At 38.4% G+C, this 27,573-nt stretch overlaps 4 protein-coding genes across 4 annotated transcripts; all 4 read right to left on the reverse strand.

Moving 5' to 3' along the window:
• Window positions 1-320: 320 nt before the first annotated feature.
• On the reverse strand, window positions 321-5,611 carry LOC111792124 (transmembrane emp24 domain-containing protein p24delta4). The gene is made up of 4 exons (XM_023673459.2): window positions 5,274-5,611; window positions 4,400-4,612; window positions 790-866; window positions 321-691 (listed from the first exon to the last, which is right to left on the reverse strand). Exons 1-4 carry the CDS (start codon window positions 5,484-5,486, stop codon window positions 547-549), a joined length of 648 nt encoding a protein of 215 aa, XP_023529227.2. The 5' UTR covers window positions 5,487-5,611; the 3' UTR covers window positions 321-546.
• Window positions 5,612-7,527: 1,916 nt separating this feature from the next.
• LOC111792242 (F-box protein At1g10780) lies at window positions 7,528-10,679 on the reverse strand. The gene is made up of 4 exons (XM_023673599.2): window positions 10,481-10,679; window positions 9,226-9,968; window positions 8,046-8,326; window positions 7,528-7,962 (listed from the first exon to the last, which is right to left on the reverse strand). Exons 2-4 carry the CDS (start codon window positions 9,965-9,967, stop codon window positions 7,726-7,728), a joined length of 1,260 nt encoding a protein of 419 aa, XP_023529367.1. The 5' UTR covers window position 9,968; window positions 10,481-10,679; the 3' UTR covers window positions 7,528-7,725.
• A 2,880-nt stretch (window positions 10,680-13,559) lies between these two features.
• Window positions 13,560-20,235, reverse strand: LOC111792241 (plant/protein, putative (DUF3411)). Its single transcript, XM_023673598.2, has 8 exons — window positions 19,650-20,235; window positions 16,570-16,734; window positions 16,397-16,489; window positions 16,158-16,273; window positions 14,863-14,961; window positions 14,471-14,776; window positions 14,222-14,386; window positions 13,560-14,059 (listed from the first exon to the last, which is right to left on the reverse strand). Exons 1-8 carry the CDS (start codon window positions 20,034-20,036, stop codon window positions 13,771-13,773), a joined length of 1,620 nt encoding a protein of 539 aa, XP_023529366.1. The 5' UTR covers window positions 20,037-20,235; the 3' UTR covers window positions 13,560-13,770.
• A 1,124-nt stretch (window positions 20,236-21,359) lies between these two features.
• Window positions 21,360-26,313, reverse strand: LOC111792240 (Methylthiotransferase). Its single transcript, XM_023673597.2, has 3 exons — window positions 25,847-26,313; window positions 23,058-24,112; window positions 21,360-21,956 (listed from the first exon to the last, which is right to left on the reverse strand). The coding sequence occupies exons 1-3, from the start codon at window positions 26,179-26,181 to the stop codon at window positions 21,454-21,456; spliced, it is 1,893 nt and encodes a 630-aa protein (XP_023529365.2). The 5' UTR covers window positions 26,182-26,313; the 3' UTR covers window positions 21,360-21,453.
• Between the last annotated feature and the right edge of the window lie 1,260 nt (window positions 26,314-27,573).

A 27,573-nucleotide genomic window follows, 5' to 3' on the forward strand; every position in this document is an offset into this window, starting at 1 on the left:
TGAAGCCCTCATCATTGGAATAATCCTCTCATATTTTATCAAACTGATAACAGAAGGCATACCTCAAATATAAAGAATTGTGTTCCATTGCAAGTATTTCTTTGGTATCTTTGTCTCATATCCTTCAAATCAAGCATAACTTTTTGAAAACGAAACCAAATTCTAAGTCGAACATCAGGTCGTACCTCGTAAACCAGCTAAACAAGAGGATGGCACGAAGAAGGTGCCCATTATAAGTGACCATATATAAGAAATGACCTACGGTTACGAAACGACAAGCATTTGACAAGCAACACAACTAAATTTGGTATATCATATCATAGATAAACTGGTAATATGTTAGATTGCTTAGAAATAAGACGCGTTTTGAATGAGTAACAAATAAGTAATATTCGACATCGCAGACTATCGAGGTACCTAAGGCTCATAAGATAATGAATTTAAACGAAAATCCGTGATGAAACAATTCTGTAACTATAAGATTTGTGTGATGCTAGATTGTAAGAAAAGAAATTCAGAGAACAAGAAAGAAGATGGATTACTGTTTTAAATGAGCTTCTTTTTCTGGAAGAATCGCTTCAAGTACCACAGTTGAAGTGTTGAAGCCAAAATACAAACACCCAAAGACATTATGCTAAACCACGCCACTCTTCCATTTGTTTTCTCACTTACTATCCTCATTTCTGCTTCCCTGTGTGGTTCATATATACATTACACCAAATAGTTACTCAAAACATTCATGGAGAAAATTTTGTAGAGAATTTGAATAGTTTTTCAATCGTAGATTACCTTTCTTTTAGGTACAAAATGTTCTCATGAATAGCCTCTACCACGCCTTCGAGTTTCCGGAGCTCAAGCTCAACGCCCTACAAGATAGCGATTTGGAAAGGACTTCGAGGTTATGGAAGAGAAGATATATAAAATGCAGAAATATAAGAGAAATTCTCAGTGGTAAATCTAAGAATAGAAACTTATCATCTTAGTTGGTGATTTAGAAATGTGCTTAGACGTCAAGCGCATACACATGCAAATACAGAGCCTTGTTTTGATTCAGTTGAGGAATCATTGCAAAAGCACGCACTAAGACGCCTATCGAAATGTTTTGACAAGCTATTGAGGCACCTGCGTTAGTGTTCGTTTTAAAGGGAAAAATGGTTGAAGTTTTTCGACATGATGCTTGCTTGAAAACATAATTTTCCACCCTAATCCTAGTGAGTTCTCTCCTAGTCTTCAGTCTCCATCCCGCATGGTCTTCAACCATTGCTCTCATCTAATCCTCTTACTCTGATTCAGCGTTAGACCTCAAACCATATCCCTCCAATCCATCTTGGAATGTCCATCTCTTTCTGGTTCATGCTTGTTAGACAGTCTTAAATCTCTCTCTCGTTTATGCTCACTAGAGAACCCTAAACTCCCTCCTTGTTACGTTAGGCAAGCTAAGAAATTCATTAGTATTGACAAAGGAACAAAAGATGAAACCACGGCAGAGGAGGAAATGGTGCTCGCTTCTCTATGTTATATGCTTCCACTTGTGTTTCTTGCATTAATTTTTTGTAATTACGATCTTGCATAGATTCTGGCCAATTCGGACTCGTTTTTTAACCCTTTGGCCTTGTGGGGATGATACCTCATCTCCCCTCTTTTGTTTGGTTCCTCTTGTTAATAGTACCTTTCTCTGTATCCCAATAAAAAAATAAAGTAAACACACACACACACACACAAACACAAAACAACAGTAGTGCTAGCTGATGTGCAATAAGGATTGAGTGCCCTCCGGAATGTTGTCCAAAGGATTCCTTGGAAATGAATGTGAGATTTTTTTTTTTTTTTTTTTTCAGAAGCAAAAGGGTTCCAATGGGCTGATTATGGAAGAGCAATTCAGACTTGGGTAGAAATTAAAGCTCTACTACTATCTCAATTTCCTTCCTCAAAGAAGAATCCCAGTGCAGAAAGTTGTTGCTGTATGACAAGAAGGCAGCATGAGAGAGGATTGGAAGCTCGACATTCAACTGGCATATGGTCCTCTCAGAAAATCCACATCTTCTCCCTTAATTCACCCATGGAGGACACTCTTTCACAAGGACGAAGAAGATTTTATGGGAGAAATCTATTAGAGCTTTTTGCTGGAACATTTGGTGAGAAAGAAACAGAAGAATCTTTCAAGAAAAGGAATTATCCTACTATAGATTTTTTTAGGCTATAATTAATACAGTCGTGACTTGGTGTAAATACTCTCTTCCATTCCATTCCTATAGCTTTGCTACCCTCTAAACCAATTGGAGAGGTCTTTTGTAACTATCCTTTTGGGTTCTCCCCATCTTTTGTAATTTCATACTATCAATGAAATTTTCTTATCCAAAAAGAGAGAGTATTCGAAGCTTTCTGAAATCTTTGTCGTGTTTTTGTCTGATATATCAAAGGAAGTCTTGGAGAGTAGTTTTGTGAATGGTTGAAGGTAGAAGTACAAGTCAAGGTTTGAATGTTTGATCCAATCAGACCGGTACTAAGTATGCAGGCAGTGCACGGGATGGAAAAGAGGAATAGTCTACCTAAATATGGAACATATCAATATCAAGGGAAGTCAGTGTCCATTGTCCTAATTGTACCTGGGGAAAGGAGATCAACAAGTTGGACAAGGATAAAATCATTTACTTCTAAAGTCTCAAACCAAGTGCTTTAGCACTCTTCTAAGGTATTCTTGTTCGTAGCCACACTTTCCAAGAACACAAGGCGCTTCTTAAATTGGTATTACAAGCCCAAGAAGACCAGCAATTGATAGGACTCCGATATTGAAAATAAACTCAAAGTTGTTTACAATATAAAATGAAACAATAATACCCAACCACTAGCACTTGAGAGGTCTGGACTTTTAACTCCCCCTATTTTTAAGCACCCTTGCTAAATGACTGAGCTTAGAAACTTTAGATAGAAATTAATGCCCTAGGAAGGAAATCACGACCACTGCATCCCCTCTTTTGAGAACGAAGTTTCCGACCCAAAATATATTTGTTGACAAAACTGCCGTGGAATGGAAACCTCTCCTTCACAAGTGAAGGGGAACTAATCAGCAGCTAGAAGGGTCCTACTCACTATAAACAGGGTCCTACTCACTAGAATCAGGCCTAGTCGCTACAAAGATAGTAAACACTAGTTAGTCTCAGGTAATTGGATAGTGCAAGCTAGAGGTGCTTCAAACTCCAAAAGCATGTAGCCCTATCTCAAGAAACACTGTTTCAGGTGAAAATTTTCTTCTTCGTAAAGGGTGATATAATCTTGTTTTAGGAGGATTTTTGGGTCCTTGATATTCCCTTGCAGTTGCCTTTAACAAAATTGTTGGTTCCATTGGCTTCTTTGTGGATCGGTGGTATGTGGAACAGCAGTATGAGGAACACTGAGGTTGGAATCTTGGATTTAGACTCCTCTCTACTTCGTGAATTTGTCAAAAGATTTGTATAACTATAATGGTACTGTGATATTTTCTTTTTCCAATTGAGATTTTTTATAAATCCATTTTTGGGGCATGTATGACACAAGTATCTAATTCCCAACACAATCAAGCTCTCAATTTTATTATTATTAAAAGCAAACAAATTCTATTAGTTGTTAAATCTTGATTTGATCACTAACTGTTTCTCTTTCTCACACCTCAAGTCAAAACTCCAAATAGCTATTGCATCCTAGTCCACCTCAAAAAAATTAACTCAGCCATATGCAACCAAAAAAATGTGCTTATTTTTTGTAAGAACATCCCTTTACCGACTAACTCCCACCGAGCACAAAATTATTCAAATGAAACCTACGTTAAAACTGAACAATTGGATAAACTAAAATTAGACCAGTCAAAAGATGACTCCAGGAGTGACAAACAAAAATACGAAGATACTAGCCGTTTCTTTTTAGAAGAAACAAAACATTTCATCAATGAATGAAATTTAAAAGAGGAAGAGTAAAGCCTCAATCCAAGATTTTCTATCTTTAGTCCATACATTGGATGTTCTTTAGAGTTATTAAAGTCATGATACATGATTCAGAACTTCAGTTAAAGACCAAATATTCAACACTGAAGTTCTGTTATGTCCCTTTCTAAAAGCCTTTAAGTGTACCAACTTCAACAAAAATATCATAGCTGAGCTGCATAATCAGCAGGTTCACTGTCTTAATGTTGGCATTTTAACCACGTCAGTTCTATTTTGTGAGAGAACGAAGGGCTTGGCACATACATAAACCATGTGTTACAATTGGATTGATATGCAAACAAATATCAATAAGACTTCAGTGGCTTTGTAATACTATAGTAAGTAAATCTCTAAATAGATACTTTTTTCAACCATCCAGTAAATGGCAAGTCAATGTCAACATATCTTGGAAGTGTATGCCTCAGTTTAAGAGTGTAACGCACCTCAATTTTTTCCTTTTTTGCAACTGATTCCCAGTCCTTAGCTGTAATTCCAGTTCTCCATTCAAGACTTAAGCTAACATCACCACCACGCTCATGATGGCCATCAATCCAAAAGCATGCCAAATGGTTGCCAGCCTCTGCTGTGGTGAATGCAAACTGCCCATTTGTTTGATTCTCCTTGTGGTAGAGGTTGTTCCCGTATGGTGATGTTACCTTAGAGAGGGAAAATATACAAATGGAATATTAAGCCAATGATACAAAAACATAGATCAAGACATCGGCAGGGAAAAGATCTGATTTATCATGTCTTCGAATATTCCTTCAAATCCGTTCAAGATAAATGTGAAATATTTGGCAATCAAACAAAATAAATCTGGTGATTCTTCTAATTTCAAGAGAAACAAACGAGCTGGGTGGAAGTTAACTTTAAAATCTACAAAAGCCCAAGTGACTAAGGGAAGAGCCCCAAAACGAAATCAATTATATCACAAGGACTAAAACTCAAGTGAAGAGAACCCAACAGGCACAAAGAAGAAGCCCCACTGTTCCAACAATCACATTGTCCTTTAACAGTCAGTCTACTATTGAATGTATGTGAACGTGGATGTTTCTAACAGCACCCAACGCCCACCCGGCACCAATGACATCCATTTTCCACCATATTCGTGCATAATACAACACTACAAAATCTGAGAAAAACGAAAAGATCTGTATTCGATCCGTCCAAGATAAGCAATCAAAATATTCCGTAATTTCAGTTCATCGCAGTGATTCTTCAATTAACCAGACAAATCCAGAAAGAAAATAAAATAAGATCATTGAAAAACCCTAGCGTTGACCGATCCAGGGGAAAAAGATAGCAGAGGGAGTTCACCTTGACGGAGACGGTGGGCGCATGAGTATAATTCTCAGAGATCACAACATAATCAGCCAAAACAACGACGTTGTTATGGATTTCCTCAGACACACACTTGGTTCCCGTAGAAGGAAGGTTGAACCAAATAGCATGGGTGGGGCGCACAAGATCCGCCGCCAAAAAGCTCAAAATCAACAGCAAAGAAGGCAGAATCATCCTCCGCCGCTCCATTGCTGTCTTCTCCGATTCTCTCTATTTCTCTCGCACTGTTCTTGAATCTTTACTTTGACTCTTGCTTCGTTTCCAATTCAACTCTCTTTTGCACGATGTTTTTAGAAATCTGGAAGAATTTCGGTGGTACGCCGCCATGCTTACTTATACTCCCAATTTTCAACACTTCAATTTTTTTTAATTAATTTGAAATAACCTTTTTTTCTCATTAATTTGTTTAAAATATTTGCGGGGCCCACCGGCCCTCGTTACTTCCTCCAATCCATGTGGGACCACCACCAAATCCACCCCTTTGGGGCCAGTGTCTTTACTGGCACACCGCCTCATGTCTACACCCTTCGAGGAACAGCGAGAAGGTCATTGTCCTTACTGGCACACCGCCTCATGTTTACACCCTTCGGGGAACAGCGAGAAGGCCAGTGGGGCCATTGTTCTTACTGGCACACTGCCTCATGTCTACACCCTTCAAGTAACAGCGAGAAGGCCATTGTTCTTACTAGCACACTGCCTCATGTCTACACCATTCGGGGAATAGCAAGAAGGCACCGCCTCATATCTACACCCTTCGGGGAACAACGAGAAGGTCAGTGTCCTTACTGGCACACCGCCTCATGTCTACACCCTTCAGAGAACAGCGAGAAGGCCAGTGTCCTTACTGGCACACCGCCTCATGTCTACACCCTTCGGAGAACAGCGAGAAGGCCAGTGTTCTTACTGACACACCGCCTCATGTCTACACCCTTCGGGGAACAGCGAGAAGGCTAGCATATCGGCTCTAATACCATTTGTAATGACCCAGGCCCACCAAACTAGCAAATATTGTTCTCTTTCGGCTTTCCCTTTCGGCCTTCCCCTCAAGGCTTTAAAACGAGTCTGCTAAGGGAAGGTTTTCACACTTTTATAAAAGGTGATTTGTTCTCCTCCCAACCAACGTGCGACATCACACTTTTTGAAATTTATTACTTGTCGGGATCGAGGCCCAAACGTTTAGATACTTACTTTTGGGTAAGTGGTAATTTTGGTAAACCTAATAAAATATTATAGTAGTATTTAATTTCTTGTTTAACGTTGAGATTCTCGTTCAAATTGGATTTCATACCTTAAAATAAACTTATCTTGTTAGATCTAAATATTTTTATTTTTAAACGACTCAATATGTTGTGGAACATGTTTTATAAAAAATTTTAGGACGTGTTTTTATTCATGGCTTGGTTAGCTATACGATGATATTTCATAGTTAACGTCATAGGCACCTTTGAGTGGTGATACTAATTGTTAGTGATTGCACGTTGGTTATTTCATGGTTACTAACATAGACAACTTCGACACGATGATAACTAATTAGCAGTAATTACACATTGATTTCGATATTACCGTCATAGTCGCATTCGGGAGATGATGACTAATTGGTAGTGGTTGGATGTTGGTTGTTCACAAACACCACTATTGACACATTCAAGTGATGGTTGAACGTTGGTTATTCACAATCACCACCATAGCTACTTTCATGTTACATGGAAGCATCGACCTCTCCATGGAAACGATGGAGTATGGGTTGTTATGAGGATTCGATTCTTAATGAAATAGAGCTAAGATAGCTAGTTTAGACATGGTGTCTCGAGGCACGTTCTGATCCCTATTTGAGAGATTTTGTGCTAAATTCTTGAATTTAGTAGAAATACACGATGTCTCGAGACATGTTCGAGCCCTTATTTGAGAGATTGTGTTAACCTCACAAGTTAAGCAGAAAGACATGATGTCTCGAGACACGTCTAGACCCTTCTTTGAGAGATTTTTTGTTGAACTAAGAATCCCGACATTAAAACCATATGCCTTAAACAACTGAACTTCAATAACGTTTATCCAATCTTTATTAGGGAAGATATGTCATCATTCCTCCAAACAAAATACATTTCTTCGACCATATAAGTCTACTTTTCATTTTTCTTTTAATATTACAATTCAAACAAGTAGAACTTCAAACCTACGATCAATAAAAGAAGGTAACTTGACAGATTAAGCTATGCTCGAAGGCAAAAAAAACATCAACTTGAATGTCTTTTTGATCATCTTTGATCGATCGTCCGTCGAAGAATATGGTAATCAAGCAATTAGCATTCGTAAAAGAATGATCAAACTAAGTTAATCATTTCAACCGATCAACCTGTAATCAGAGAATTCAAAAGAAGAATGATCAAATAAAATCACAAATGAGGAGAAAAGTGCCTCACTTATGCTTCTATTCGATGCGAACGATCTTGCGGTTCAAATATCTAAACTTGCAAATTTCATCAAAGAAATCATCAGCACTGCTATGACTGCTCTTCATCCGAAGAATCTTAATCACCAGTGTCTTCAAATTCTTGCCATACTTTATCAATGACTCGAGAGTATTCATCTTTTGTTCGGCATTCAACGGCGATCGAACCAAAACCGATACTTCCTCCAAACACGAGATTACAAAGTCCGGATCGACCTAAGTACCAAAAAAACGTAAGTTATAAGCCAAGAAACCCATCTCAAGAAGAATCTATCTTGCTTGGCAGTGATCCTACTTACATTTTTAATGCTGTTCTTGGGGCAAAGTGCAGCAAACATGGCTCCATGAATGTCAAACTTTTGCAACTTTGGATGGTGATTGAAAAACTCAACAAAGTCAATCTCAGGGAAAGGCTCAAGTGCATCAAAGTCTCCAGTGAACTCAACCTTCATGTAAAGATGCTTAACCTCACTCCCCCATTCAAGCATTTTGCTTATTGCATCCCAACACCATTGGACTCCTCTTATGGAAAGAGACTCCAATGAACCAAGCTTATCAAAATCCACCATGTAAACTCTTCCTGTAAACATAAAGAAAGAAGAAAATGAGTATCAAATGACTATTCAAGGTCTTGAAATGAGTATCAAAGTAGCTTGAAGTAATGCACTTGCAAACTTCTGTTAGGAATCCCGACCCTCCACAATGGTATGATATTGTCCACTTTGAGCATAAGCTCTCGTGGCTTTACTTTTGGTTTCTCCAAAAGGCCTCATACCAATAGAGATGTATTCCTTATAAACCCATGATCATTCCCTAAATTAGTCAATGTGATACTCCCTCCCAACAATCCTCCCCTCGAACAAATTACACCATAGAGCTTCCCCTAAGGCCTATGAAGCTCTCGAACAGCTTCCCCTTAATTGAGGCTCGACTACTTTCTCTAGAGCCCTCGAACAAAGGGTACAAAGCATACCCTTTGTTCGACACTTGAGTCACTTTTGACTACACTTTCGAGGCTCACAACTTCTTTGTTTGACATTTGAAGATTCTACTGACATGGCTAAGTTGAGGGTATGACTCTGATACCATGTTGGGAATAACGACTCTCCACAATGATACGATGTTGTCCACTTTGAGCATAAGCTCTCATGGTTTTGCTTTTGGTTTCCCCAAAAGACCTCGTACCAATTGGAGATGTATTCCTTACTTATAAACTCATGATCATTCCCTAAATTAGCCAACGTGAGACTCCCTCCCAACAATCCTCTACAACTTCCACCTAGTAGAGACTCTTCCCTTTAAAGGGTTGCATACAAGAAACGAATACATCCCGTGAATCGTGTCGTGCTCGCAAACCATAAAGATAAGGAACATAATCATGATCACAAAGGTCTTCAAATGAGTTTGGCTTAACTTTTTTAAGTGTAGTTCTAGTTGTTCATAATAACTTGTGGAAGACTTTGTAGTTATGATGATTACCTGCATTATTTGCAATGGAAAGACTTGTCAAGGAACTTGTCCCACGGGCTCTAATCCAACTAAATCCTTGAACTTCAAGGAGTTGAAGTTTAGGGGAATTGATCATAAGTGAGCAGTTCCCCAAGCCATAGAAGTCCAGCTTACACTGTTCTAAGTGCTTCAGCTCAATTGAAACTGAAGTTAAACCTTCACAGCCAAGGAGCAATAAATTGGATAGATTAGGACATGCACGAAGAGCAGAGTTCAATGCAGGATCCTCTAACTTGGCACCAACAATCTCAAGGTTTTTTAGCTTTTGGAACACATCCCACCTAGGTGAATGTGTCATTAAGACACCCCATAATTTAAGTGACTCCAATTTTTCAGCAGATTTAAGGTATTCCAACTTGGAAGGGCTATCTTGACAAGCTTGTAGATCAACCAAATTATCCATTCGTAGCTCGAGTCGACGAAGCGAGGGGCCGATACTAGACAGCCATGAAGCAAGACCAGCACTAGTAAATGGACTATAAACAACAAGCTCCTCCAAGCGAACAATGGATGAAACTATCCTGCAAACGATGACGTCAGGACTCGACTCGCCCGAATGACTGTCGAAGGAATTGCGAGGGAAATAGAGACTTTTAATGTAGGGCGTCGAGTCTTTCCAACGCTTGGATACGCAATTGCAGACAGCTACGTCGCGAGCATTGGTCATATGTGACAAGATGTACTGAATAATAGCATCTGGAAGTGAGTCCATTCTGTGAGGAAATTTATCAAACAGATTGTGGTCAGAAATCAAACATTCCACTAACGAAAAATTAGCAGGGGAGAAACGTTAATCAAATCATTCAACACAACATTATTGAATATAGAAGAACTCACAAGCTGATTGATTCAACAAAATCCACTGAATTCGCACACAAATCATAGAAAATCATAAGTTACAAACTGTTCTACATGAAAATCTCTTTAAAAATTCCTCCAAAATGAAACAACAGATCCAAAAGGGTGAAAGGAAAACAGATTTCCCCGATGAATTAGAATCAAACAATGAGTTAAAAGTTCTTGATTAACAAGAACAAAGACAAAACAGCCCAAGAAATCAGTAGAAATTGCATAGTTCAGTAGCTAAAGTGAATCAAAAATCAAACAAAGACAAAACAGCATCAAAGATTCAAGAACAAGAACAACAAGAACAACAAGAACAAGAACAAAGAATCCGAGCAAAACCCATGAAAGGAAAATAGCGAAATCAAGATTTGGGGCTTACAATTAGCGAAATGTGGGAAGTGGGTATTGTGGGGAAGAGGATCTGAGAGTTGGGGTTGGTGGAAGAAGAAGCAAAAGCGGCAACCTAGAGAGAGAAAGAGGTAGAGAGAGAGAGAGAGAATGAAGAAGGAGCGCACTTATAGAGACGTTTGGAAGAGGAGGGGGTTTGGATTTGGGAGGGTGTTTTTCAAAAAACTTGAAAGCTTGTGGAAGTTAGGAGGGACGATTATTATCTCTCCCTCTTCTTTTGGATTTCCCTCCTTCTTTTTCAAACTTTTTTCCTTTTTTATTTATTTATTTATTTATTTATTTATTTTACTTCATAAATTAATTAAAAAATATTCTTAAATTTTATATTTCGCGTCCAAAATTATCCTTAAACTTTATATTAAAAAAAATTTAAAATACCCTCGATAAAAGTTTTAAACTATCATTAGAACGAAAATCGTTAATACTTTATTTCATTAATACTCTTAATTTTTTTTAATTTTTTTAAATAAAAATACATCTAGACGAAAATCGTTAATACTTTATTCCATTAATACCCTTATTTTTATTTTTATTTTTATTTTTTAAATAAAAATACATTTAGACGAAAATAGTTAATACTTTATTCCATTAATACCCTTAATTTTTTTAATTTTTTTAAAAATAAAAATACATTTGGATGAAAATCGTTAATACTTTATTTCATTAATACCCTTAATTTTTTTTAATTTTTTTAAAATAAAAATACATTTAGACGAAAATCGTTAATACTTTATTTCATTAATACTCTTAATTTTTTTAAATATTTTTAAATAAAAATACATTTACCATTAGTATACGAAAGGAATTGTTTGGTACTACATTTCGAAATAAAATAATATATATATATATATATATATATATATATATATATATATATATATATATATGTGTGTGTGTGTGTGTGTGTTTGTATGGCTATTTAATTAATTATAGATTTCTTTCTTAAAATTTGAATTTTGAGAAATTACGTTTTAAGAAATATATTAATTTATTGGGTTTTTTTATAATTTTTTAATAAAGATTATTTGAAAAATAAAAAATTTTAAATGATTTTTTTTAAAATAATAAATTAAAAAAATTACCCATGCGAACCCGATCCCACAAAAGTAAATGGAGAATTTGTGGGAATGAAGAATGATTAGGTGGCGGGATGGGGACGGAGAAGGTATCTCTATTCTCACTCTGTCTGTCCGACATCTCTACTATTGATCCATCAATAAGAGTAAAATTAGAATCATAAAAAGAAAATATTTTATTTTATTTTATTTTGCTAAATTTGCAAATATCTTAGCGTTTTTGGTGCCCGTTACCCTTAATTTATATATTTTAATAAATTTCCACTTACGTGACTTATATATCCCAAATGGTTCTTTTAAGATTTTTGTAACGTCTTATTTATTGATTTGATCATTTCGATATTATTATTCATAATATTTTAATACAATTCAATATCATCGAGATGGAAAGGTTACGGTTTATAAAAGACCAATATTGATTTAGTTCTTATTATCATTCTCGTATATATGACCAAAACTACTTGATAAAAGACAATCTAAACGCTCTCCTTCGTGGCTTCGTCCAACTATGTTCCGATTTATGGAAAGGTTACGGTTTTTGGATAGAGCTAACCTATAAGACTAGAAATCTATTTGAAACTTGACTTTCCTTCCTCGCTAAAACAATGATAAAAAAATATCGTTATTATTGCATTATAACAACGAGAATAAATTTTAATAAAACTATAAAAAATAATTGTAGATCTTAACGTTTTTTTTATCGACCTTAAAAAGATCTAGAAAGAAAGTAGGAGAAGAAAAGAGGAGGAAGAAACAAAAGTTACGAGAGCGGTTAAAGTAAGCCAAAATATAGATGGTAAGTTAAATAGATTTGGTGCAAAGTCACGTAAAGATTAATTCCATTGTAAAATATGGTAAACATAATCAATCGTAAAAGTAGGACCCGCAATTTTAAATTTTCATTGACGGGTTGCGATCATATCGGGAACATGACCTACATTAAATGATTTCTTGAAGTATAGGTAAGACTGTATAATTGTGAGACGTAAAAACAAAATTATAACGTCATATGTTGTAACGTCAAAATTATAACTTTCCCAAAATTGTATCGTCTCGTCGTATATTTATTCATCTATTGTATTTGTAAATAATTTAAATATAGATTCGAAACCAGCAAAAATAAAAATAATAATAATAACAATAAAAATAATAATAATAATAGAGATAAAAAAAAATGATTGACCGAACATCACTTAAAAAAAGGTTTCAACGCTTCAAATTCACTCTCAACATCATCAAACATCACGATTCTGGTTTCAAAATCACGTTCTCACCATTGTCACGTCACGATTCTGATAGATAAGTAATTTTAGTTATTCTAAAATCACTCTCAAACATGAAGAAAAAAAAAGATGCTGCGAGTGTCGGAGGTTGCACCAGTTGTGACAAACTGGTGCAACAAATGACTATATCATTAGAGTTAAATGATGTTGTATGGTTCGAACCGGTCAATGACCTAAGTAAACCACAGGTTTTAACTCAAATAACACATTCAAAAGTCTTGTGTATATTTTCTTCACATCGCACCAAGTTACTCCTGCGGTAAAAAAAAAAGTCGGAGGTTGCACCCGTTGTGACAAATGACTATAACATTAGAGTTAAATGATGTTATATGGTTCGAACGCAGTCAATGACCTAAGTAAACCACAACTTTTAACTCAAATAACACATTGAAAAGCCTCGTGTATATTTCCTTCACGTCGGCACCAAGTTACTCCTGTGGTAAAAAATTCCCGAGAATCTTTGCCAACATTTCCGTGAAATGAACAAAAACTCGTTTGGAATGACTTTCAAAATACTTACCAAGAAAAATAAAAGATTTTAAAACGTTAAAAGTATTCATAACGTCATTTCAAACGAGCTCTAACTCAATCCGATCCGATGCAAACTACTTTGATAACCTTATTCAGTAAGAGATAACAGCAGAAGAAAACCACTAAGCACTCAATCTAGCCTGTGGAAAACAAAGAGAAATTATACAACAATTGCATCATTTCAGTTTTAAAATGAATCCTTCCAGTTGGATCTCAGGGTACATCAAAGGAAATATTATCCACCTAACAACTACATTTTATCAAAGATTTATATGGTCACTTTGCACCAAATCTATTGTCATACTGCAAAACTGGGAATTGAAGAATGCATCGACAGGAAAGAAAGATCACGACGAGACAGGAAAGAAAGATCACGACGAACCTGCCGTTACCTTTTTTCGAACAATTCTCTTCCTCCGTGCTTTCGGTATTGATTCACCTTCAGAGACGGAGTCAGCACCGGTCTGTTTGAGACCGAGAAGTCCAAGACCAGAAGTTATGGCATTCTTTGAAATAAACCATTTTGAGGAAGACCTATTAACGTCTTCCGAACGTCGGTTGTAAACCTTCTGCAAGAGGTCGCTCGACTGAACCAGTGGATCTGCCTCTACTCCAAGCCAAGCCAATCTTGATCTTTCTCCTAGTTGCACATTCAAAACCCTACAGACAGTTCCAGAATAGTTTCATTCAACATTCTTTTGCTAATACTGTCTTTTTGGATAAGGAATCAACACCCTTTGTTTAAACTAAGATGGTAAGAAAAACAGGAAAGTTTAAGGTTCGACTAGACATAAATTTCACAAGGGGGAGAAAAGAACAAACCTCAATGCAGAGCTGAAAAACAGGGCGACTCCAATAACATCAAAATGATTGATCATTGCTCGGTCAAAACCACATAATAACTGATACCGGAGATTAGCATAGAGCCCGAGAAAAGCGCCATAACCGAGAGCGTTGGTGCTCACAGTTGGAACTGATACAGATAGCCTGGTAAACAAGTACACAATTCCAAGTCACGAAAAATGGAGCACTCGGTAAGCCTTTCGATTGCCAAAATGAAATAACCTATACCTATCCTTCTTTTTCTTGGCCAGAAAGTTGGACAAAGCACCTTGAGCTGCTCCCGCGGTTATACCGACCATGCACAACTCGGCAGCTTTGTAGAAGAATGAATGGATTCTCTTTTGCAAGTCAAATTCCCTCATAGGATAACTTTTTTCAAATAAATTATTGGGAAGTTTCTGCAGTGTATTTTGCAAATCAAATCGGAATGTATTTCCATACGAACGGCACGGAGCAAGCGACCAAACAACAATAGCATTGCACGCAGTTACAGTAAGAACATTAATGAGCGCCAGATCCCATTCCTGTTTGATCCTGGAGTCACAACAATACAAAGGTTTGTAGCCAAGCAAATTAAATAATATGATGAACAAAGTTTTACATAAGACTAGAGGACGAACCTATCCTTGCGATTCTTTATTTCCCACCAAGCTGTGCAACCAATCGTAGCAGCCTGCTCTAAAAGAAGCCTATAGAGAAAGGCAGGATCTGCTAACATCCTGAGCAAATATATGATATCATGAGTTAAATTTTATAACTATATATATTCTCTCAAAGGGAACATGCAGTCTTTCACCGAAATAAAACTAGGGATCATGTACAGAGAAAATTCAAGCATTGGGAACAATCAGAGAATATTTAAGATTGAGAACATTATAATAGATTCGTTGATCTAAAATATGATATTCATATCTACTTTATGAAATTTGGTCAGAAAATGTGATGTCCCACATTGGTTGGGGAGGAGAACAAATCACCCTTTATAAGGGCGTGGAAACCTTCCCCTAGCAGACGCGTTTTAAAGCCTTGAGGGGAAGCCCGAAAGGGAAAGCCCAAAGAGGACAATATCTGCTAGCGGTGGATCTGGGTCGTTACAGAAAAGCAACCATCAATTGTTGGGGGCCATCAAATTTCTTGAATCGAATTGGTGTGCTCTAACGTTTTGTACTCGGAGTCTGGGAGTCTGTTTTGAACGACTTTTCAAAATGTCAAAAAGTATTTTTAAGTGCAAACGAAGAGGTGTGCCCTTTATTTTTAAGTGCAAACGACTTTTCGGAGTCTGGGAGTCTGATATGGCAATTCTATGTGATCTTTATTTTAAAAATTTATTAAAAAAATCTTTATAGAAATTGAAAACTTGGGACAGCTTTTGATCTACTGAAAGAAGGGCATTGCCATTCTTACAAAATTTGAAACCCCAACTATCTGTTATGAAAAAAATATCTTTGGCATGGTGTGCCCTTTGTCTACCATGCTTGTCTATAAAAGAACAAAAAGTTGCCAGCAAGGAACTTAGACGGAGGGAGCAGCAATGAGTCATAAAGTATAAGCAGTAATAAGAAGTCAGAAACCCTGAACACAACTACCTGATTGAAGTTAGAGAAGTGAACATTATAATCAAGGATAATAAATGCCTAGCATAGCTTCGACCATAAAACGTAATACCAGCAAGATTAAATATCTTGTATAATGAACAGATAATTTAGCATTAGACATTGCACTATCTCGTTGCTTAAAATAGGTTTAGGTTCTAATCTTAAGACGTATATGATTAATGGAGAAATGGTCTTCTAAGCAAGTGCCCCAGTTTTCCCCCTTCATAGAATGGTGAATTGGCAAAAGAATTAAAGTCAGTTACCTAATGAACGAAAGGCAGACCTCGTACAATGTACATGATGTTTTAAAAGAAACTTACCTGCCAATGAAAGATCGGGAGATTCCTTGAGGAAGCGTTCGTGAAATGAACCGAGTTGTGGTTGGCCTGGCATTTATTGCTAAGAATTTTACCATTTGAGCCGAGCTAACTAAACCCTAGAATAAATAAACAGTCAGCATCAGGCCAAAGTTCAAGGCTGAAGTAATTAACACGTAATGAAAATGATACTATTTCCTGTTCCCCAAAGAAAAAATTAGATTAATAAGAAAATACACTACCATTTCATAAGCCTGACGAAAACCAGCAGGCAAATCCATTATTGTCTTCTGCCACTCATTTAAGACTGCATCTACAAATTTACGATCAAAAAGCTGGAGGAATACAATGTTAGTGCTAAAATTGTGCCCATAAAAAACAACAGCAATAGATTTATCACTAACAAATCCTATACCTCTTCGAGAAATTGCCTTCTCCGAAATAGGCCACCTTCATCTCCCTCATCCCCATCGTCGAATTCATCATAATAATCGTCATCATCACCGTCATCATCCCCACCATCACCACCGCCATGATTAATTTTCTTGCCAATATCTCCACCACCTCCCCCAATTGCAGTCTATGATTTGTAATTACATCATTTTAGAACCAAATACTTGGAATAGAGAAAATGCAATAACTCAACCAACAATATAGCAGAAATGCTTAATTCCACCAACTGAACTAAATCATCAAAAAAGAAAAACGAAAAACAAAATATTGTATTTAAAGCACACTAGAGTGCAATAGTACTCTAAGGCTTAGGTGCCAACTGTCAAGCACAAAACAATAATAATAATAATAACAGTAACTTTTGTATATTAACAAAGACCACAAAAGAGTTTGGTTGACAGTTTTTGAGCAAATCCTACCATTTACAAATCAACCAAACCTCTGATAGAAAGACCCAATCCTATTTATGTACATTTTTTTCTTCATGCAACTATGCTAACAATAGATAATACAAATGTTTGGGCTAACATATTATTATTTGCAAGTTTATTGGTTCTTCCTCCTTCTCCAAGGCTAAGAAGCTGAGGAAGGCTCTGGAGAAACACGAATATCTTAACAAAGTCAAAGAATTCCCTTGGTTTTTTTGCTTTCCAAGACAAAGGAGTTAATATTCAAGATAGATTGCAAAAAATATCAATCTGTCCTTTTCTCTGCAAGTTTGTCAAAATTGATTTTTCTTGCAAGGAATCCTCGCACCACATTTTTTATCCACTGAAAATTTTCTATGTAACGTGTCGGTATGGTTATGAGTCATCCTAAAGACAACACAAGCTGGCTTCCCGAAATCCTATCAGGTGACTGGTTAAGTGCCAAACTAGAACTCAAAGTACTGCATAAGCTGTTTCGAGGTTCATTAGAAAGAAGCAAAAAGTAGGTTCTTCAACTTTTCAGCAATAAACCACAAGAACTTTGTTGATTTCTGAGAGATTGAACAGTTTACAATGTTAAATTGCAATGGGCTGCTCTTCCTCATGCTCTCAAAATTGGGGCTTAGAAAGAGAGGAATAATGCTCTTTGTTAAATGGCACACATTCAACTACCTAGTGCGCCAACATGTCCCTTGAGAGTCATTGGCTGCTGATGTAGGACCATAAACGTGGAAGGGCTGATATTCTGTGTTCTCTGGGATAAAATTCTCAAGGCCATCTATACCTTTCATTTTTCAACAGTGATCTTTATAAGAGGGGAGTACCAGGCTGTCATCATTTTCTAGAAAATTGAGATTAGAGACTACAAAGATGACTTGCTGATCTTTCCTTCTCCAAAAGGGATAATGAGCTTTTTCTGCTAGTGTGGTCAAAACTTTCTTATCACTATAATAAAACCTCTTTTATTAAAATGTTTTTGGCCCAGATAACAGTTTTCACCTTTGTGGGTAAGCCAGAAAAGTTTAACAAATACTTAAACACTGAAGTTCATAAGCCAGTAAAGAGAGATCCAGCTTAGGGAGATGGAGAAAGATGAGTCTTGTCCAAATTCTGTAATCCTAGCATGACTTCCTTTATACTTACCATCAATCAAGATAAAAAATGATTTATCATCAACTGTGATAATGCCTTGTGAGTAATTCTATCTCATCAAGATGAAATGCTTGGAAGGGGAAATGTGACTGCCGAGGGAAGAGGAGGGAAGCCATGAATGGAAGGGGGGAATGAAGAGAGGGGACAATAAAATATGAGGAAGCCATCAATTCAAAACAATTTCATATCAGCTTGCTTTCATGAATGACTAATTTTTCAGTCAATCAACTAGTGGAGAATGGAAATTACTACTTCTATCCAACCATAAGTCCAGCACCCAATAAACATGAGAAGTGGACTCATTTTTTATCGACGAGTGTCCACACCATCTTGTATTGACCTCGCCTAATATCATGAGCCAATCGTTTGAACCTACTACATTTGGTTGAGAAAACTTGTAGGACATTAAATCCTAAACAGGTACCCACCATGATTTGAAGTCATTCCCGCTAAGCCCATTACTTTTTTTATTGACCCCTAATAACCAATATGTCTAGCTTACTAATGATGGTTGAGAAGTATGCTTGTAGTTATTAATGGTGTCCTAATAGATTTTCGTTCAAACAGAAGGGGGAAATGGCAAACCTAGATTCATTTCCAATTACACCACTAATTTCTTGCCCAAAAACAAAAAAAAAAAAAAAAAAAAAAAAAAATTAACCAACAAGGTTTACCCCCTCACCACAACACACAACTCCTGTACCTCCCCAAGACCAACTTTCGTTCTCATAGAAACATGGGACTGCGGATCTTTAAAACGTATAGCTGCAAGGAAAATATTTACACATGTGAAGGTGAACAGATATTGCAAGTGTCAATCCTCATTGCAATCCACGGGTTCTTTATCCATTAATACATTTCAGCCAATTTGGAAGAAAATTCACTTACTGCAGCTAAGTTAAATCGTTCCCGAATAAACAAGCCGAAGCATTTATGAAGGGAAGATGCCAGTTAAACAAAGTTCACGAAAATCGACAAACATTCGAAACAGATTTTTGTTGCTTAAAGTTCACGAAAATCAACAAACATCGTAGATATATATGTTGTTCAATTCCATTTATGATAATAAAAACTATAAGCAACGGATTTTTGTTGCTTAAATCGTACACTTAACTTAACACACATAGTATTGTTCAACTAGGCAGAGGATAAGATTAAAAATCTAATAGAATAACTTTATACAGATAAAGCCAACAAAAAGCATGAACTCTCGGATGGGATTAAAATTCCGAGTTAGGCTGAGATAGGAAAGTTCTGTCATTAATTGCCATAAACGTGATTAATAAAAACCTCCCAAGTTAAGATCATGTTCCTCATACAGGGGAGCCAAAACAAAGCATAGTATCGCTAAAAATTAAAGCTGTTTTTCCAACTATGAAACATTTCACATCACAATCCACAGGTAAAGAACATCAAAGCATGTATTAATCAAAGTGAACGAAACCAAAAACGAAAAACTCACCTCGGGGCTAGACCTGGTCTGCTTCTGAGACATATCAAGCTTGGATTTCTCCAAGGTAACAGCACCAAGGGCACCATATTTGCCTTTCATAACAGGTCCAGAAGAGGAGGAAGATGTAACGGCGAGAGAGGAGTCAGAACCAGCAGGCGAAGATGGGGCTGCAAAGCAACGCTCTAACAGAGCAATGGAATTCCCATCTGAATCATCCGAAGAAGAAGAAGAATGAGAAGGAGGAGGAGAAAAAGTGGTGACGGCTTTCACCACCAGAACTGTTCTGGTTCGTTGGGAAGAACCGAGTTTGACAGGCAGCGGCATCCATAGCTTGGTGGTGGGAAGCTGGGTGTGGATGGGCATGATTTGAGCCGTCTGGAACACCGCATGAGACATTTTCGACTATGGATAACGTTTACTGGAATGATTTTTCCCCTAAATGTTCATCGAAATTGAATCGCAGAGGAAGATGAAAGATTCTGAATTGGAACTCTGATTCCCTCTCTCTGGGATGGGGATTTTAGAGAGAGAAAACAAAAAGGAGAGAGCGAAGGAGATGAAGAAGGGGTTTTAATGGATTAAGGATAGCCGCCTGCGGAAGCCACGAAGAAGAACACAATCCTAAACGAGCATATTGACCCGCTGAGTCGGTTCTTTCCCTAGGCCGGGCCGGGCCGGGCCGGTCCGAGTCGATTCTTTGTGTTTGAAAAAATGTCTAAAATACCCTCTACAATATTGCTATATTTCAATTATGCCCCCGCACTCTTTGGATTTTTTCTCAAGATTTTTAAACCACGTCTTGTCGGGAGAAGTGTTTCCACACCTTTATAAAGAATAGTTCGTTCTCCTCTTTAACTGATGGATCTCACAATTCATCCCTCCTTCAGGGCTTAGCGTCTTCGCTGGCACTCGTTCCCTTCTCTAATCGATGTGGGACCCCCTAATCCACCCTCTTTCAAAACCTAGTGTCCTTGTTGATGCACCGTCCGCCTCGTGTCCACTTGCTAGCACTCGTTCCCTTCTCCAATCAATGTGGGACCCCCCCAAGCCATCCTTTTTAGGGCCTAGCATCCTTGCTGGGACACCACCTCGTGTCCACCCCTTTCGAGGCTTAGCCTCCTCGTTAGCACATTGTTCCATATATGGCTTTGATACCTTTTGTAATGGCTCAAACCCACCTCCCGCCTAATGTCCTTGTTGACGCACAGCCTGCCTTGTGTCCACTTGCTGACACTCGTTCTCTTCTCCAATCAATGTGGGACCCTCCAATCCACTCCTTTCGAGCCCTAGCGTCCTTGTTGACACACCGCCTCGTGTCTACCCCCTTCGAGGCTCAACCTCCTCGCTAGCACATCAAACCCACCTCTAATAAATATTGTCCTCTTTGAGCTTTCCATTTCCGACTTTCTTTCAACGTTTTTAAAAGGCGTTTACTAGAGAGAGATTTTTTCACGCCCTTATAAAGAATGATTCGTTCTCCTCCCCAACCGATGTGGAATTTCACATTCAAGACGTACACAAAACAACTTGAATAAAGTTTTTAACTCAATTCAACTCTTTATTTTCAGGTCGGATTCGATTGTCGGGTAATTTTTTTAAAATTATTTAAAAAATTCTAACTCAACCAAAAAAATATCAACCTGCAAACCGACCCGACCCGACCCAGCTAAAACATAAGACAGCTATAGCCAAGATTCAATGACATTTTTACACTTTGAATAGAAACAAACGTGCAATGAAACTAATAAATAAAGTACCCCAAGTGTATTAAACATTTCATCACAAATCAAAATGATCAAAATTCATTACAACTTCAGCTCACACAAGCAATTGATTCATCCATACTGTTGTAAAATGAGCTTAGTTTTGTAACAGCAAGTGCCTCTCCAAACAACGATGCTCGTGTCGATTTTGATATACGAACTTCAACAAAGTCACCAATCGCCACTTTCCGATGTCCATCGTAATCGCCATCTCGATGTGGAACAGCTACATTAACAAACGAAACTCTATGACCTCGGTCACTCTTGCCGATCATCTCCGTCTCTGGGGCTCTCTTGTTTGGTCCTTCAACAAGAACCAATTGGATACTACCAATTTGCATATCATAACACTGTCCTGTACTGTTTCGAAACATTTCGATGAGTTCGGTGAGTCTTCTCTGTTTCACTTCCTCTGGAACGTCATCGACATAGTTTCGATGTGCATGAGTTTTTTCCCTCATGCTATATGCAAACATGTAAGCCATATCGTACCCGACTTCCTTAATCAGACTTAGAGTGTCGGCATGTTCTTCTTCGGTCTCGCCACAGAAACCTGTAAATTGGAATGAGGAATGGTGTATAAGGAGAGTAATACCGCTACATTGCTGACAAAATTGAATATGATATGCATCAAACACAGTAAGCTCTGTGACAGTATCAAACCAGGTATTTGACATGCCATCAATGTTCTTCAGTAGAGAAAGAAGGCAGCTCAAAATTCCTTACTACAACCAACCATGACAACAATTTACTAAATAAAATGAAGGAAAGTGATGTGTGTTGTAGGAAGCCGAGCCCCAGGGGGGGGGGGGGGGGGTGAACACGAGACGGTGTGTCAACAAGAACGTTGGGACCCAAAGGGGGATGGATTGTGAGATCGCACATCAGTTGGGGAGGAGAACAAAACATTCTTTATAAGGGTGTGGAAACCTCTCCTTAACAGACGCGTTTTAAAAACTTTGAGGGGAAACTCGAAAGAGGATAATATTTGCTAACGGTGGGCTTGGGTAGTTACGAATGGTATCAAAGTCAGACACCGGGCGATGTGCCAGCGAGGAGGCTGAGCCCCGAAGGAAGGTGAACACGAGGTAGTGTGCCAGTAAGGACGTTGGGCCCCAAAGGGGAGTGGATTGTGAGATTGCACATCAATTGGGGAGAAGAACGAAGCATTTTTTATAAGGGTGTGGAAACCTTTCCCTAGCAGACGCATTTTAAAAACCTTGAGGGAAAGCCCGGAAGGGAAAACCAAAAGAGGACAATATCTACTGGCGGTGGGCTTGGACCGTTACAAATGATATCAGAGCCAGACTCGGGGGCGATGTGCCAGTGAGGAGGCTGAGCCCTGAAGGGAGGTGAACATGGGGCGGTGTGCCAGCAAGGACACTAGGCCCCAAAAGGATCGGTTGGGGAGGAGAACGAAGCATTCTTTATAAGTGTGTGAAAACCTCTCCCTAGCAGACGCGTTTTATAAACCTCGAGGGGAAGCCCAAAAAAGACAATATCTACTAGCGGTGGGCTTATAAGACTAACAACTAGTATTAGCTAGGCAGTCATCGGGGCTTATAAGACTAACAACTTAATGGCATACCAAAGTACCAAGTGCATAATAACCAATATCTAATACAAAATACTAGAAGTTCAAAAGGCTACTTACCGCAAATGAAATCACTAGTTATTCCCACGTCGGGAATGATCGATCGAATCTTGTGCACAAGATCCAAGTAGACCTCTCGTGTATACCCCCTACGCATTCTTTCGAGAACCGTGCTATTCCCGCTCTGAGCAGGTAAATGGATGCTTTTGCAAATGTTGTGTTTGTCTCGCATCAAATAAAGGAATTCGTCGGGAAAGTCTTTAGGATGTGGAGATGTGTATCGAAACCTCATCTCAGGAAATTCTGTGGAAAGACGATCTAAAAGATCAGAAAAACGCAAACCCATCTTCTTTACCTTCGCTATGGTCGAAAATCCATCACTGAGTTTCCAGTTAGTCCCCGGTTCGACATCAGTATTATCGATGGTATCGTTATAGCTGTTAACATTCTGGCCCAGAAGAGTTACTTCTTTCACGCCTTCTCTATAAAGTTCCCTGACCTCAGACACAATTGATTCAACAGGACGTGACCGTTCTCTGCCCCGAGTGAAAGGAACAATGCAGAACGAACACATATTGTTGCAACCTCTCATCACGGATACGAACGCAGTGACAGAATTTTTCGATATTCGTACAGGACTTATGTCTGCATAAGTTTCTTCAAGGGAAAGAAGTGTGTTGATACCCTTTTGACCATAATCGACTTCATCCAATAATCGTGGTAGATCTCGGTAAGCATCAGGTCCACAAACTACATCGACCATCTTGTCCGCGTCTAGTATCTTATCTTTCAACCTCTCCGCCATGCACCCCAAAACGACTACTTTCGGAGGGTGTCGAGACTGCGACCTTCCGATGGCAACATTACTTTTCCATTCCCTCTTCAGAAACCAAAAGTAATTAAGTCTCTGCCACACCTTCTGTTCGGCATTGTCTCTGATTGCACAAGTGTTGATAAAAATGACCTCCGCCGTCTCTGGAACGTCGACAGTTTCGATATATCCAGCATTTTTCATGATTGATAGAACAACCTCCATATCGTTAATATTCATTTGACACCCGTAAGTTTCATGGTAAATACGACCTCGTAAAGGCACTTCGGAACCTGTTAAGGGTCTGGTTAAGGATAAGAACAAAAGAAACGTTCAGATTTTGGACATAATTCTCAATACTATATTACTCGAGATGGAAATAGAGAAAAACGACGGCTGCCCACAGTCGTCAAAGCCAACAGAGATTACAAAACAATACTCACAAGAGGCATGTCATTGGTTAAAAAGGGGGAGTAAATACAAAAGTCCCGAGCTAGAGAGCCCGAGTTTAAGACTGCAACGCATACGGTTCCAAGACCTCCAAAATAAATAAACACTTCAAATTCTTTCGAACGATAAAACGAACGAATGTTTACTACATAAAACCTTCATACGATAAAACCAAAGGGTCCACCCGTGCCTGCATAAACGTCGTCAAACAGAATTCATAGTCTTTGAAGCTTTATGAGGAGCACACCAAGAGAAGCCCTTTTTCCTTTTCTTTTCAATAAACATAAGAGGATATTACAAAGAAACCGACCGCGTTAATTCAATCCTCGATGCTTCAAAAGGCTAGGGTCCTTTGGCATGCGCGTTGTCACGTTTGTATCCCATAGTTTTAAAAATTAGTGTGTTATTATGTCCGGGTCGTATTGTATCTATGTCTCCTATACGTATCCCCGCTTCTTAGTAATATAGGTATTTATCCCGAGTCGAGCTCACCATGTTTTTGAACACGAGAAAGTAAAGCTTCTCACAACTTTTTGGCTCTTGATCTTGTTATGGGACCTTGAGGCATGACAATAAATGTTCCTTGGATCCCGAATTGAGCTCGGGTTATCTAAGGTTCATCGTAAGGATAGTGAATTCCTTTGTCCTCCCTCTATTGCCTCATTCAAGAGATTGTTTACCTTATTTTGAAGAGTTTATAGAGCTTTGCAGGCTCAGTTTTTTCTTGGTTCTTTTTCTCTTGTTCTTTTTTATTGTTTTGTTCAAGAATAAGTGGTTGGTTTCTTGTTTGGCTAGCAAATATCGTCCTCTTTGGACTTTCCCTTCCGGGCTTCCCCTCAAGGTTTTAAAATGCGTCTGCTATGGAGAGGTTTCCACACCCTTATAAAGAATGCTTCGTTCACCTTCCCAACCGATGTGGGATCTCACAATCCACCCCTCTTCGGAGCCTAACGTCCTCGCTGACACTCATTCCCTTGTCCAACTGTTGTGGGACCCTCAATCCACCCCCCTTCGGGTCTCAGCGTCCTTTGCTGACACACCGCCTTGTGTCCCACCCCCCTTTGAGGCTTAGCTCCTCGCTAGCACATCGCCCGATGTCTTGCTCTAATACCATTTGTAACAGTCCAAGCCCACTACTAGCAGATATTGTCCTCTTTGGGCTTTCTCTTTCGAACTTCCCCTCAAGGTTTTTAAAACACGTCTGCTAGAGGGATGTTTCCACACCCTTATAAAGAATGTTTCGTTCTCCTCCCCAACCAATGTATGATCTCACAACTTAGTACCTAAGAAGTCTAAATTTGTACATGAAATTCAAGCCACAAGTTATATAGTAACATGGTAACACCTTAAAAACTTAGGAAGTAATAGACACTGAAAATAATGATCCGACCCTTCAATTTCACTCGAGTTCCTCATCCAACTCCAAATTTCATCCTGTACCAACATAATGCTTTGACACAAAACCTCTAAGCCTTCCAAATACAACACACACACACACACACACACACACATATCCATATCACTTTCCAATTGCAAGAGAAAAGTAAGAAACACAAGCAAACATCTGCAAGGAAGTTGAGAGTCTTACTCAATCCCATTTTGTCTCTGGACCCAAGATTGGTCAGGCGAAACGGAAGGCCTCAATTCCTCGGATTTCTGGACAGACCCAGGTGCCGCAGTAGCTGCAATGAACCCACCATGAAACCTACGAGTTCTCCGAGAGAAATACCCAGAAAGCGGAAGTGAAGTTGGAGGAGAAGCAACATATTTGAGTGAAGAAGATCGGAGATAGGTCGTGGTGGAGGAAGGAGATTTGGATAAAGCATAGCCAAATTTGAAGAGAAGAGAGGCGGAAGAAGTGGGTTTGAAGATTATGGATGTGGAGGAAGAGAAAGGAGGGGCTATGAGAACGTGAAGGCCCATTTGGGAGTGTGGATGGGAAGAGACCTGGCGGAGTTAATCGATGATGTTCTTCGATCGTCCATTGTAGAGGTTTAGAGCCTCCATTGGATTGAGAGGTAAATTAGGGAATTTGGCAAAATGGCGTTGTTTCATAACCCATCTAATTTGGTCTTTGTATGCTACACATTAGAACCTCAAATCTAGTGCAAAAATAATTCAACTCTAAATCTTTTTTTTTTTTAATCCTTTTTTATTTTATTCCAAAATTTAAATGGTTAAAATATTTTATTTGTCTCGGTTCAAGCCACTATTCGAGCCCACTGTTAATAAATATTGTCTTCTTTGGACTTTTTCTTTTAACTCTCCGATGTGGGACGGACGTACATGATACGTTCCTTTCTTGGCCTATTTGACTAAAACTCATATCGGTTATAGCTCGGGACCCTATTTGACTCTTTTTGAGCTTGTCTTCGACACTTCTATTGTTTCGTTCTCTCCAACCTTGCTTATGCCTCAGCTTGACTTTAATAGACATTCTTATTTCTGTGTTGGATAATGCACTGTCCTCTCGGTCGTATCATTATACTTATCTGTCTTGGCTCTCACGTTGCTAAATAGGCACTACTTTAGAGTCGCCACCTTTGTCAGTCAACGTGTGGAGGTTATAACCTACTTGTCTTCTTAGTGAGGGTATGATGCATGACGTATCATAACATAAGTCATAACACATCATTACAAAATATATAGCGTGTTAAGTCGACGTCACTAATTTATTCTTGGTGCTGGACTGAATTTGTCCCTTGAAGTCCAAGCCAACTAGTGTGAGTTCACGACACCGAACTAGAACACATTAAACAACATAATCTACTTAACGCACACAATTGGTTCTTACACGATACATGTAATGGTCTAAGTCCACCGCTAGCAAATATTGTCTTCTATGGACATGACCTTTTGGGCTTCCCCTCAAGGTTTTCAAAACCCGTCTGCTAGAGAGAGGTTTCCTCACCCTTATAAAGAGTGTTTTATTCTCTTCCCCAACCAATGTGAGATCTCACCGTACATTACCTTTTATTTTGAGGAACAAAAAATTTTGTTTGAAAGATCTGTATACCTTATTTAAAGAACGGGCATGAATATGGAAAAGAAAGAATCAAAACCTAAACGAACATAATTCAAATGGAGGCTGATTAACACTTTCTTCGAGACTAACAAACATTTGTTGGTCTAGATTGACCACAAGAATTTTAAGGTTAACCGACTATTTTAGCTGCAAGATAACTCGATCAAGAAAAACAATTTGTTCAAGATCAATCAAGCTTAAGAGATTAACCACCATGGATTCAAGATCACGAATTCGACTGTTAGTCAAGCCAGAGAGGTTGACCACCACAGCGATGACAAATAATATTT

The sequence above is a fragment of the Cucurbita pepo genome, chromosome 4, assembly GCF_057944985.1.
Source record: "Cucurbita pepo subsp. pepo isolate OVF chromosome 4, ASM5794498v1, whole genome shotgun sequence".
NCBI classification, from domain to species: domain Eukaryota; kingdom Viridiplantae; phylum Streptophyta; class Magnoliopsida; order Cucurbitales; family Cucurbitaceae; genus Cucurbita; species Cucurbita pepo.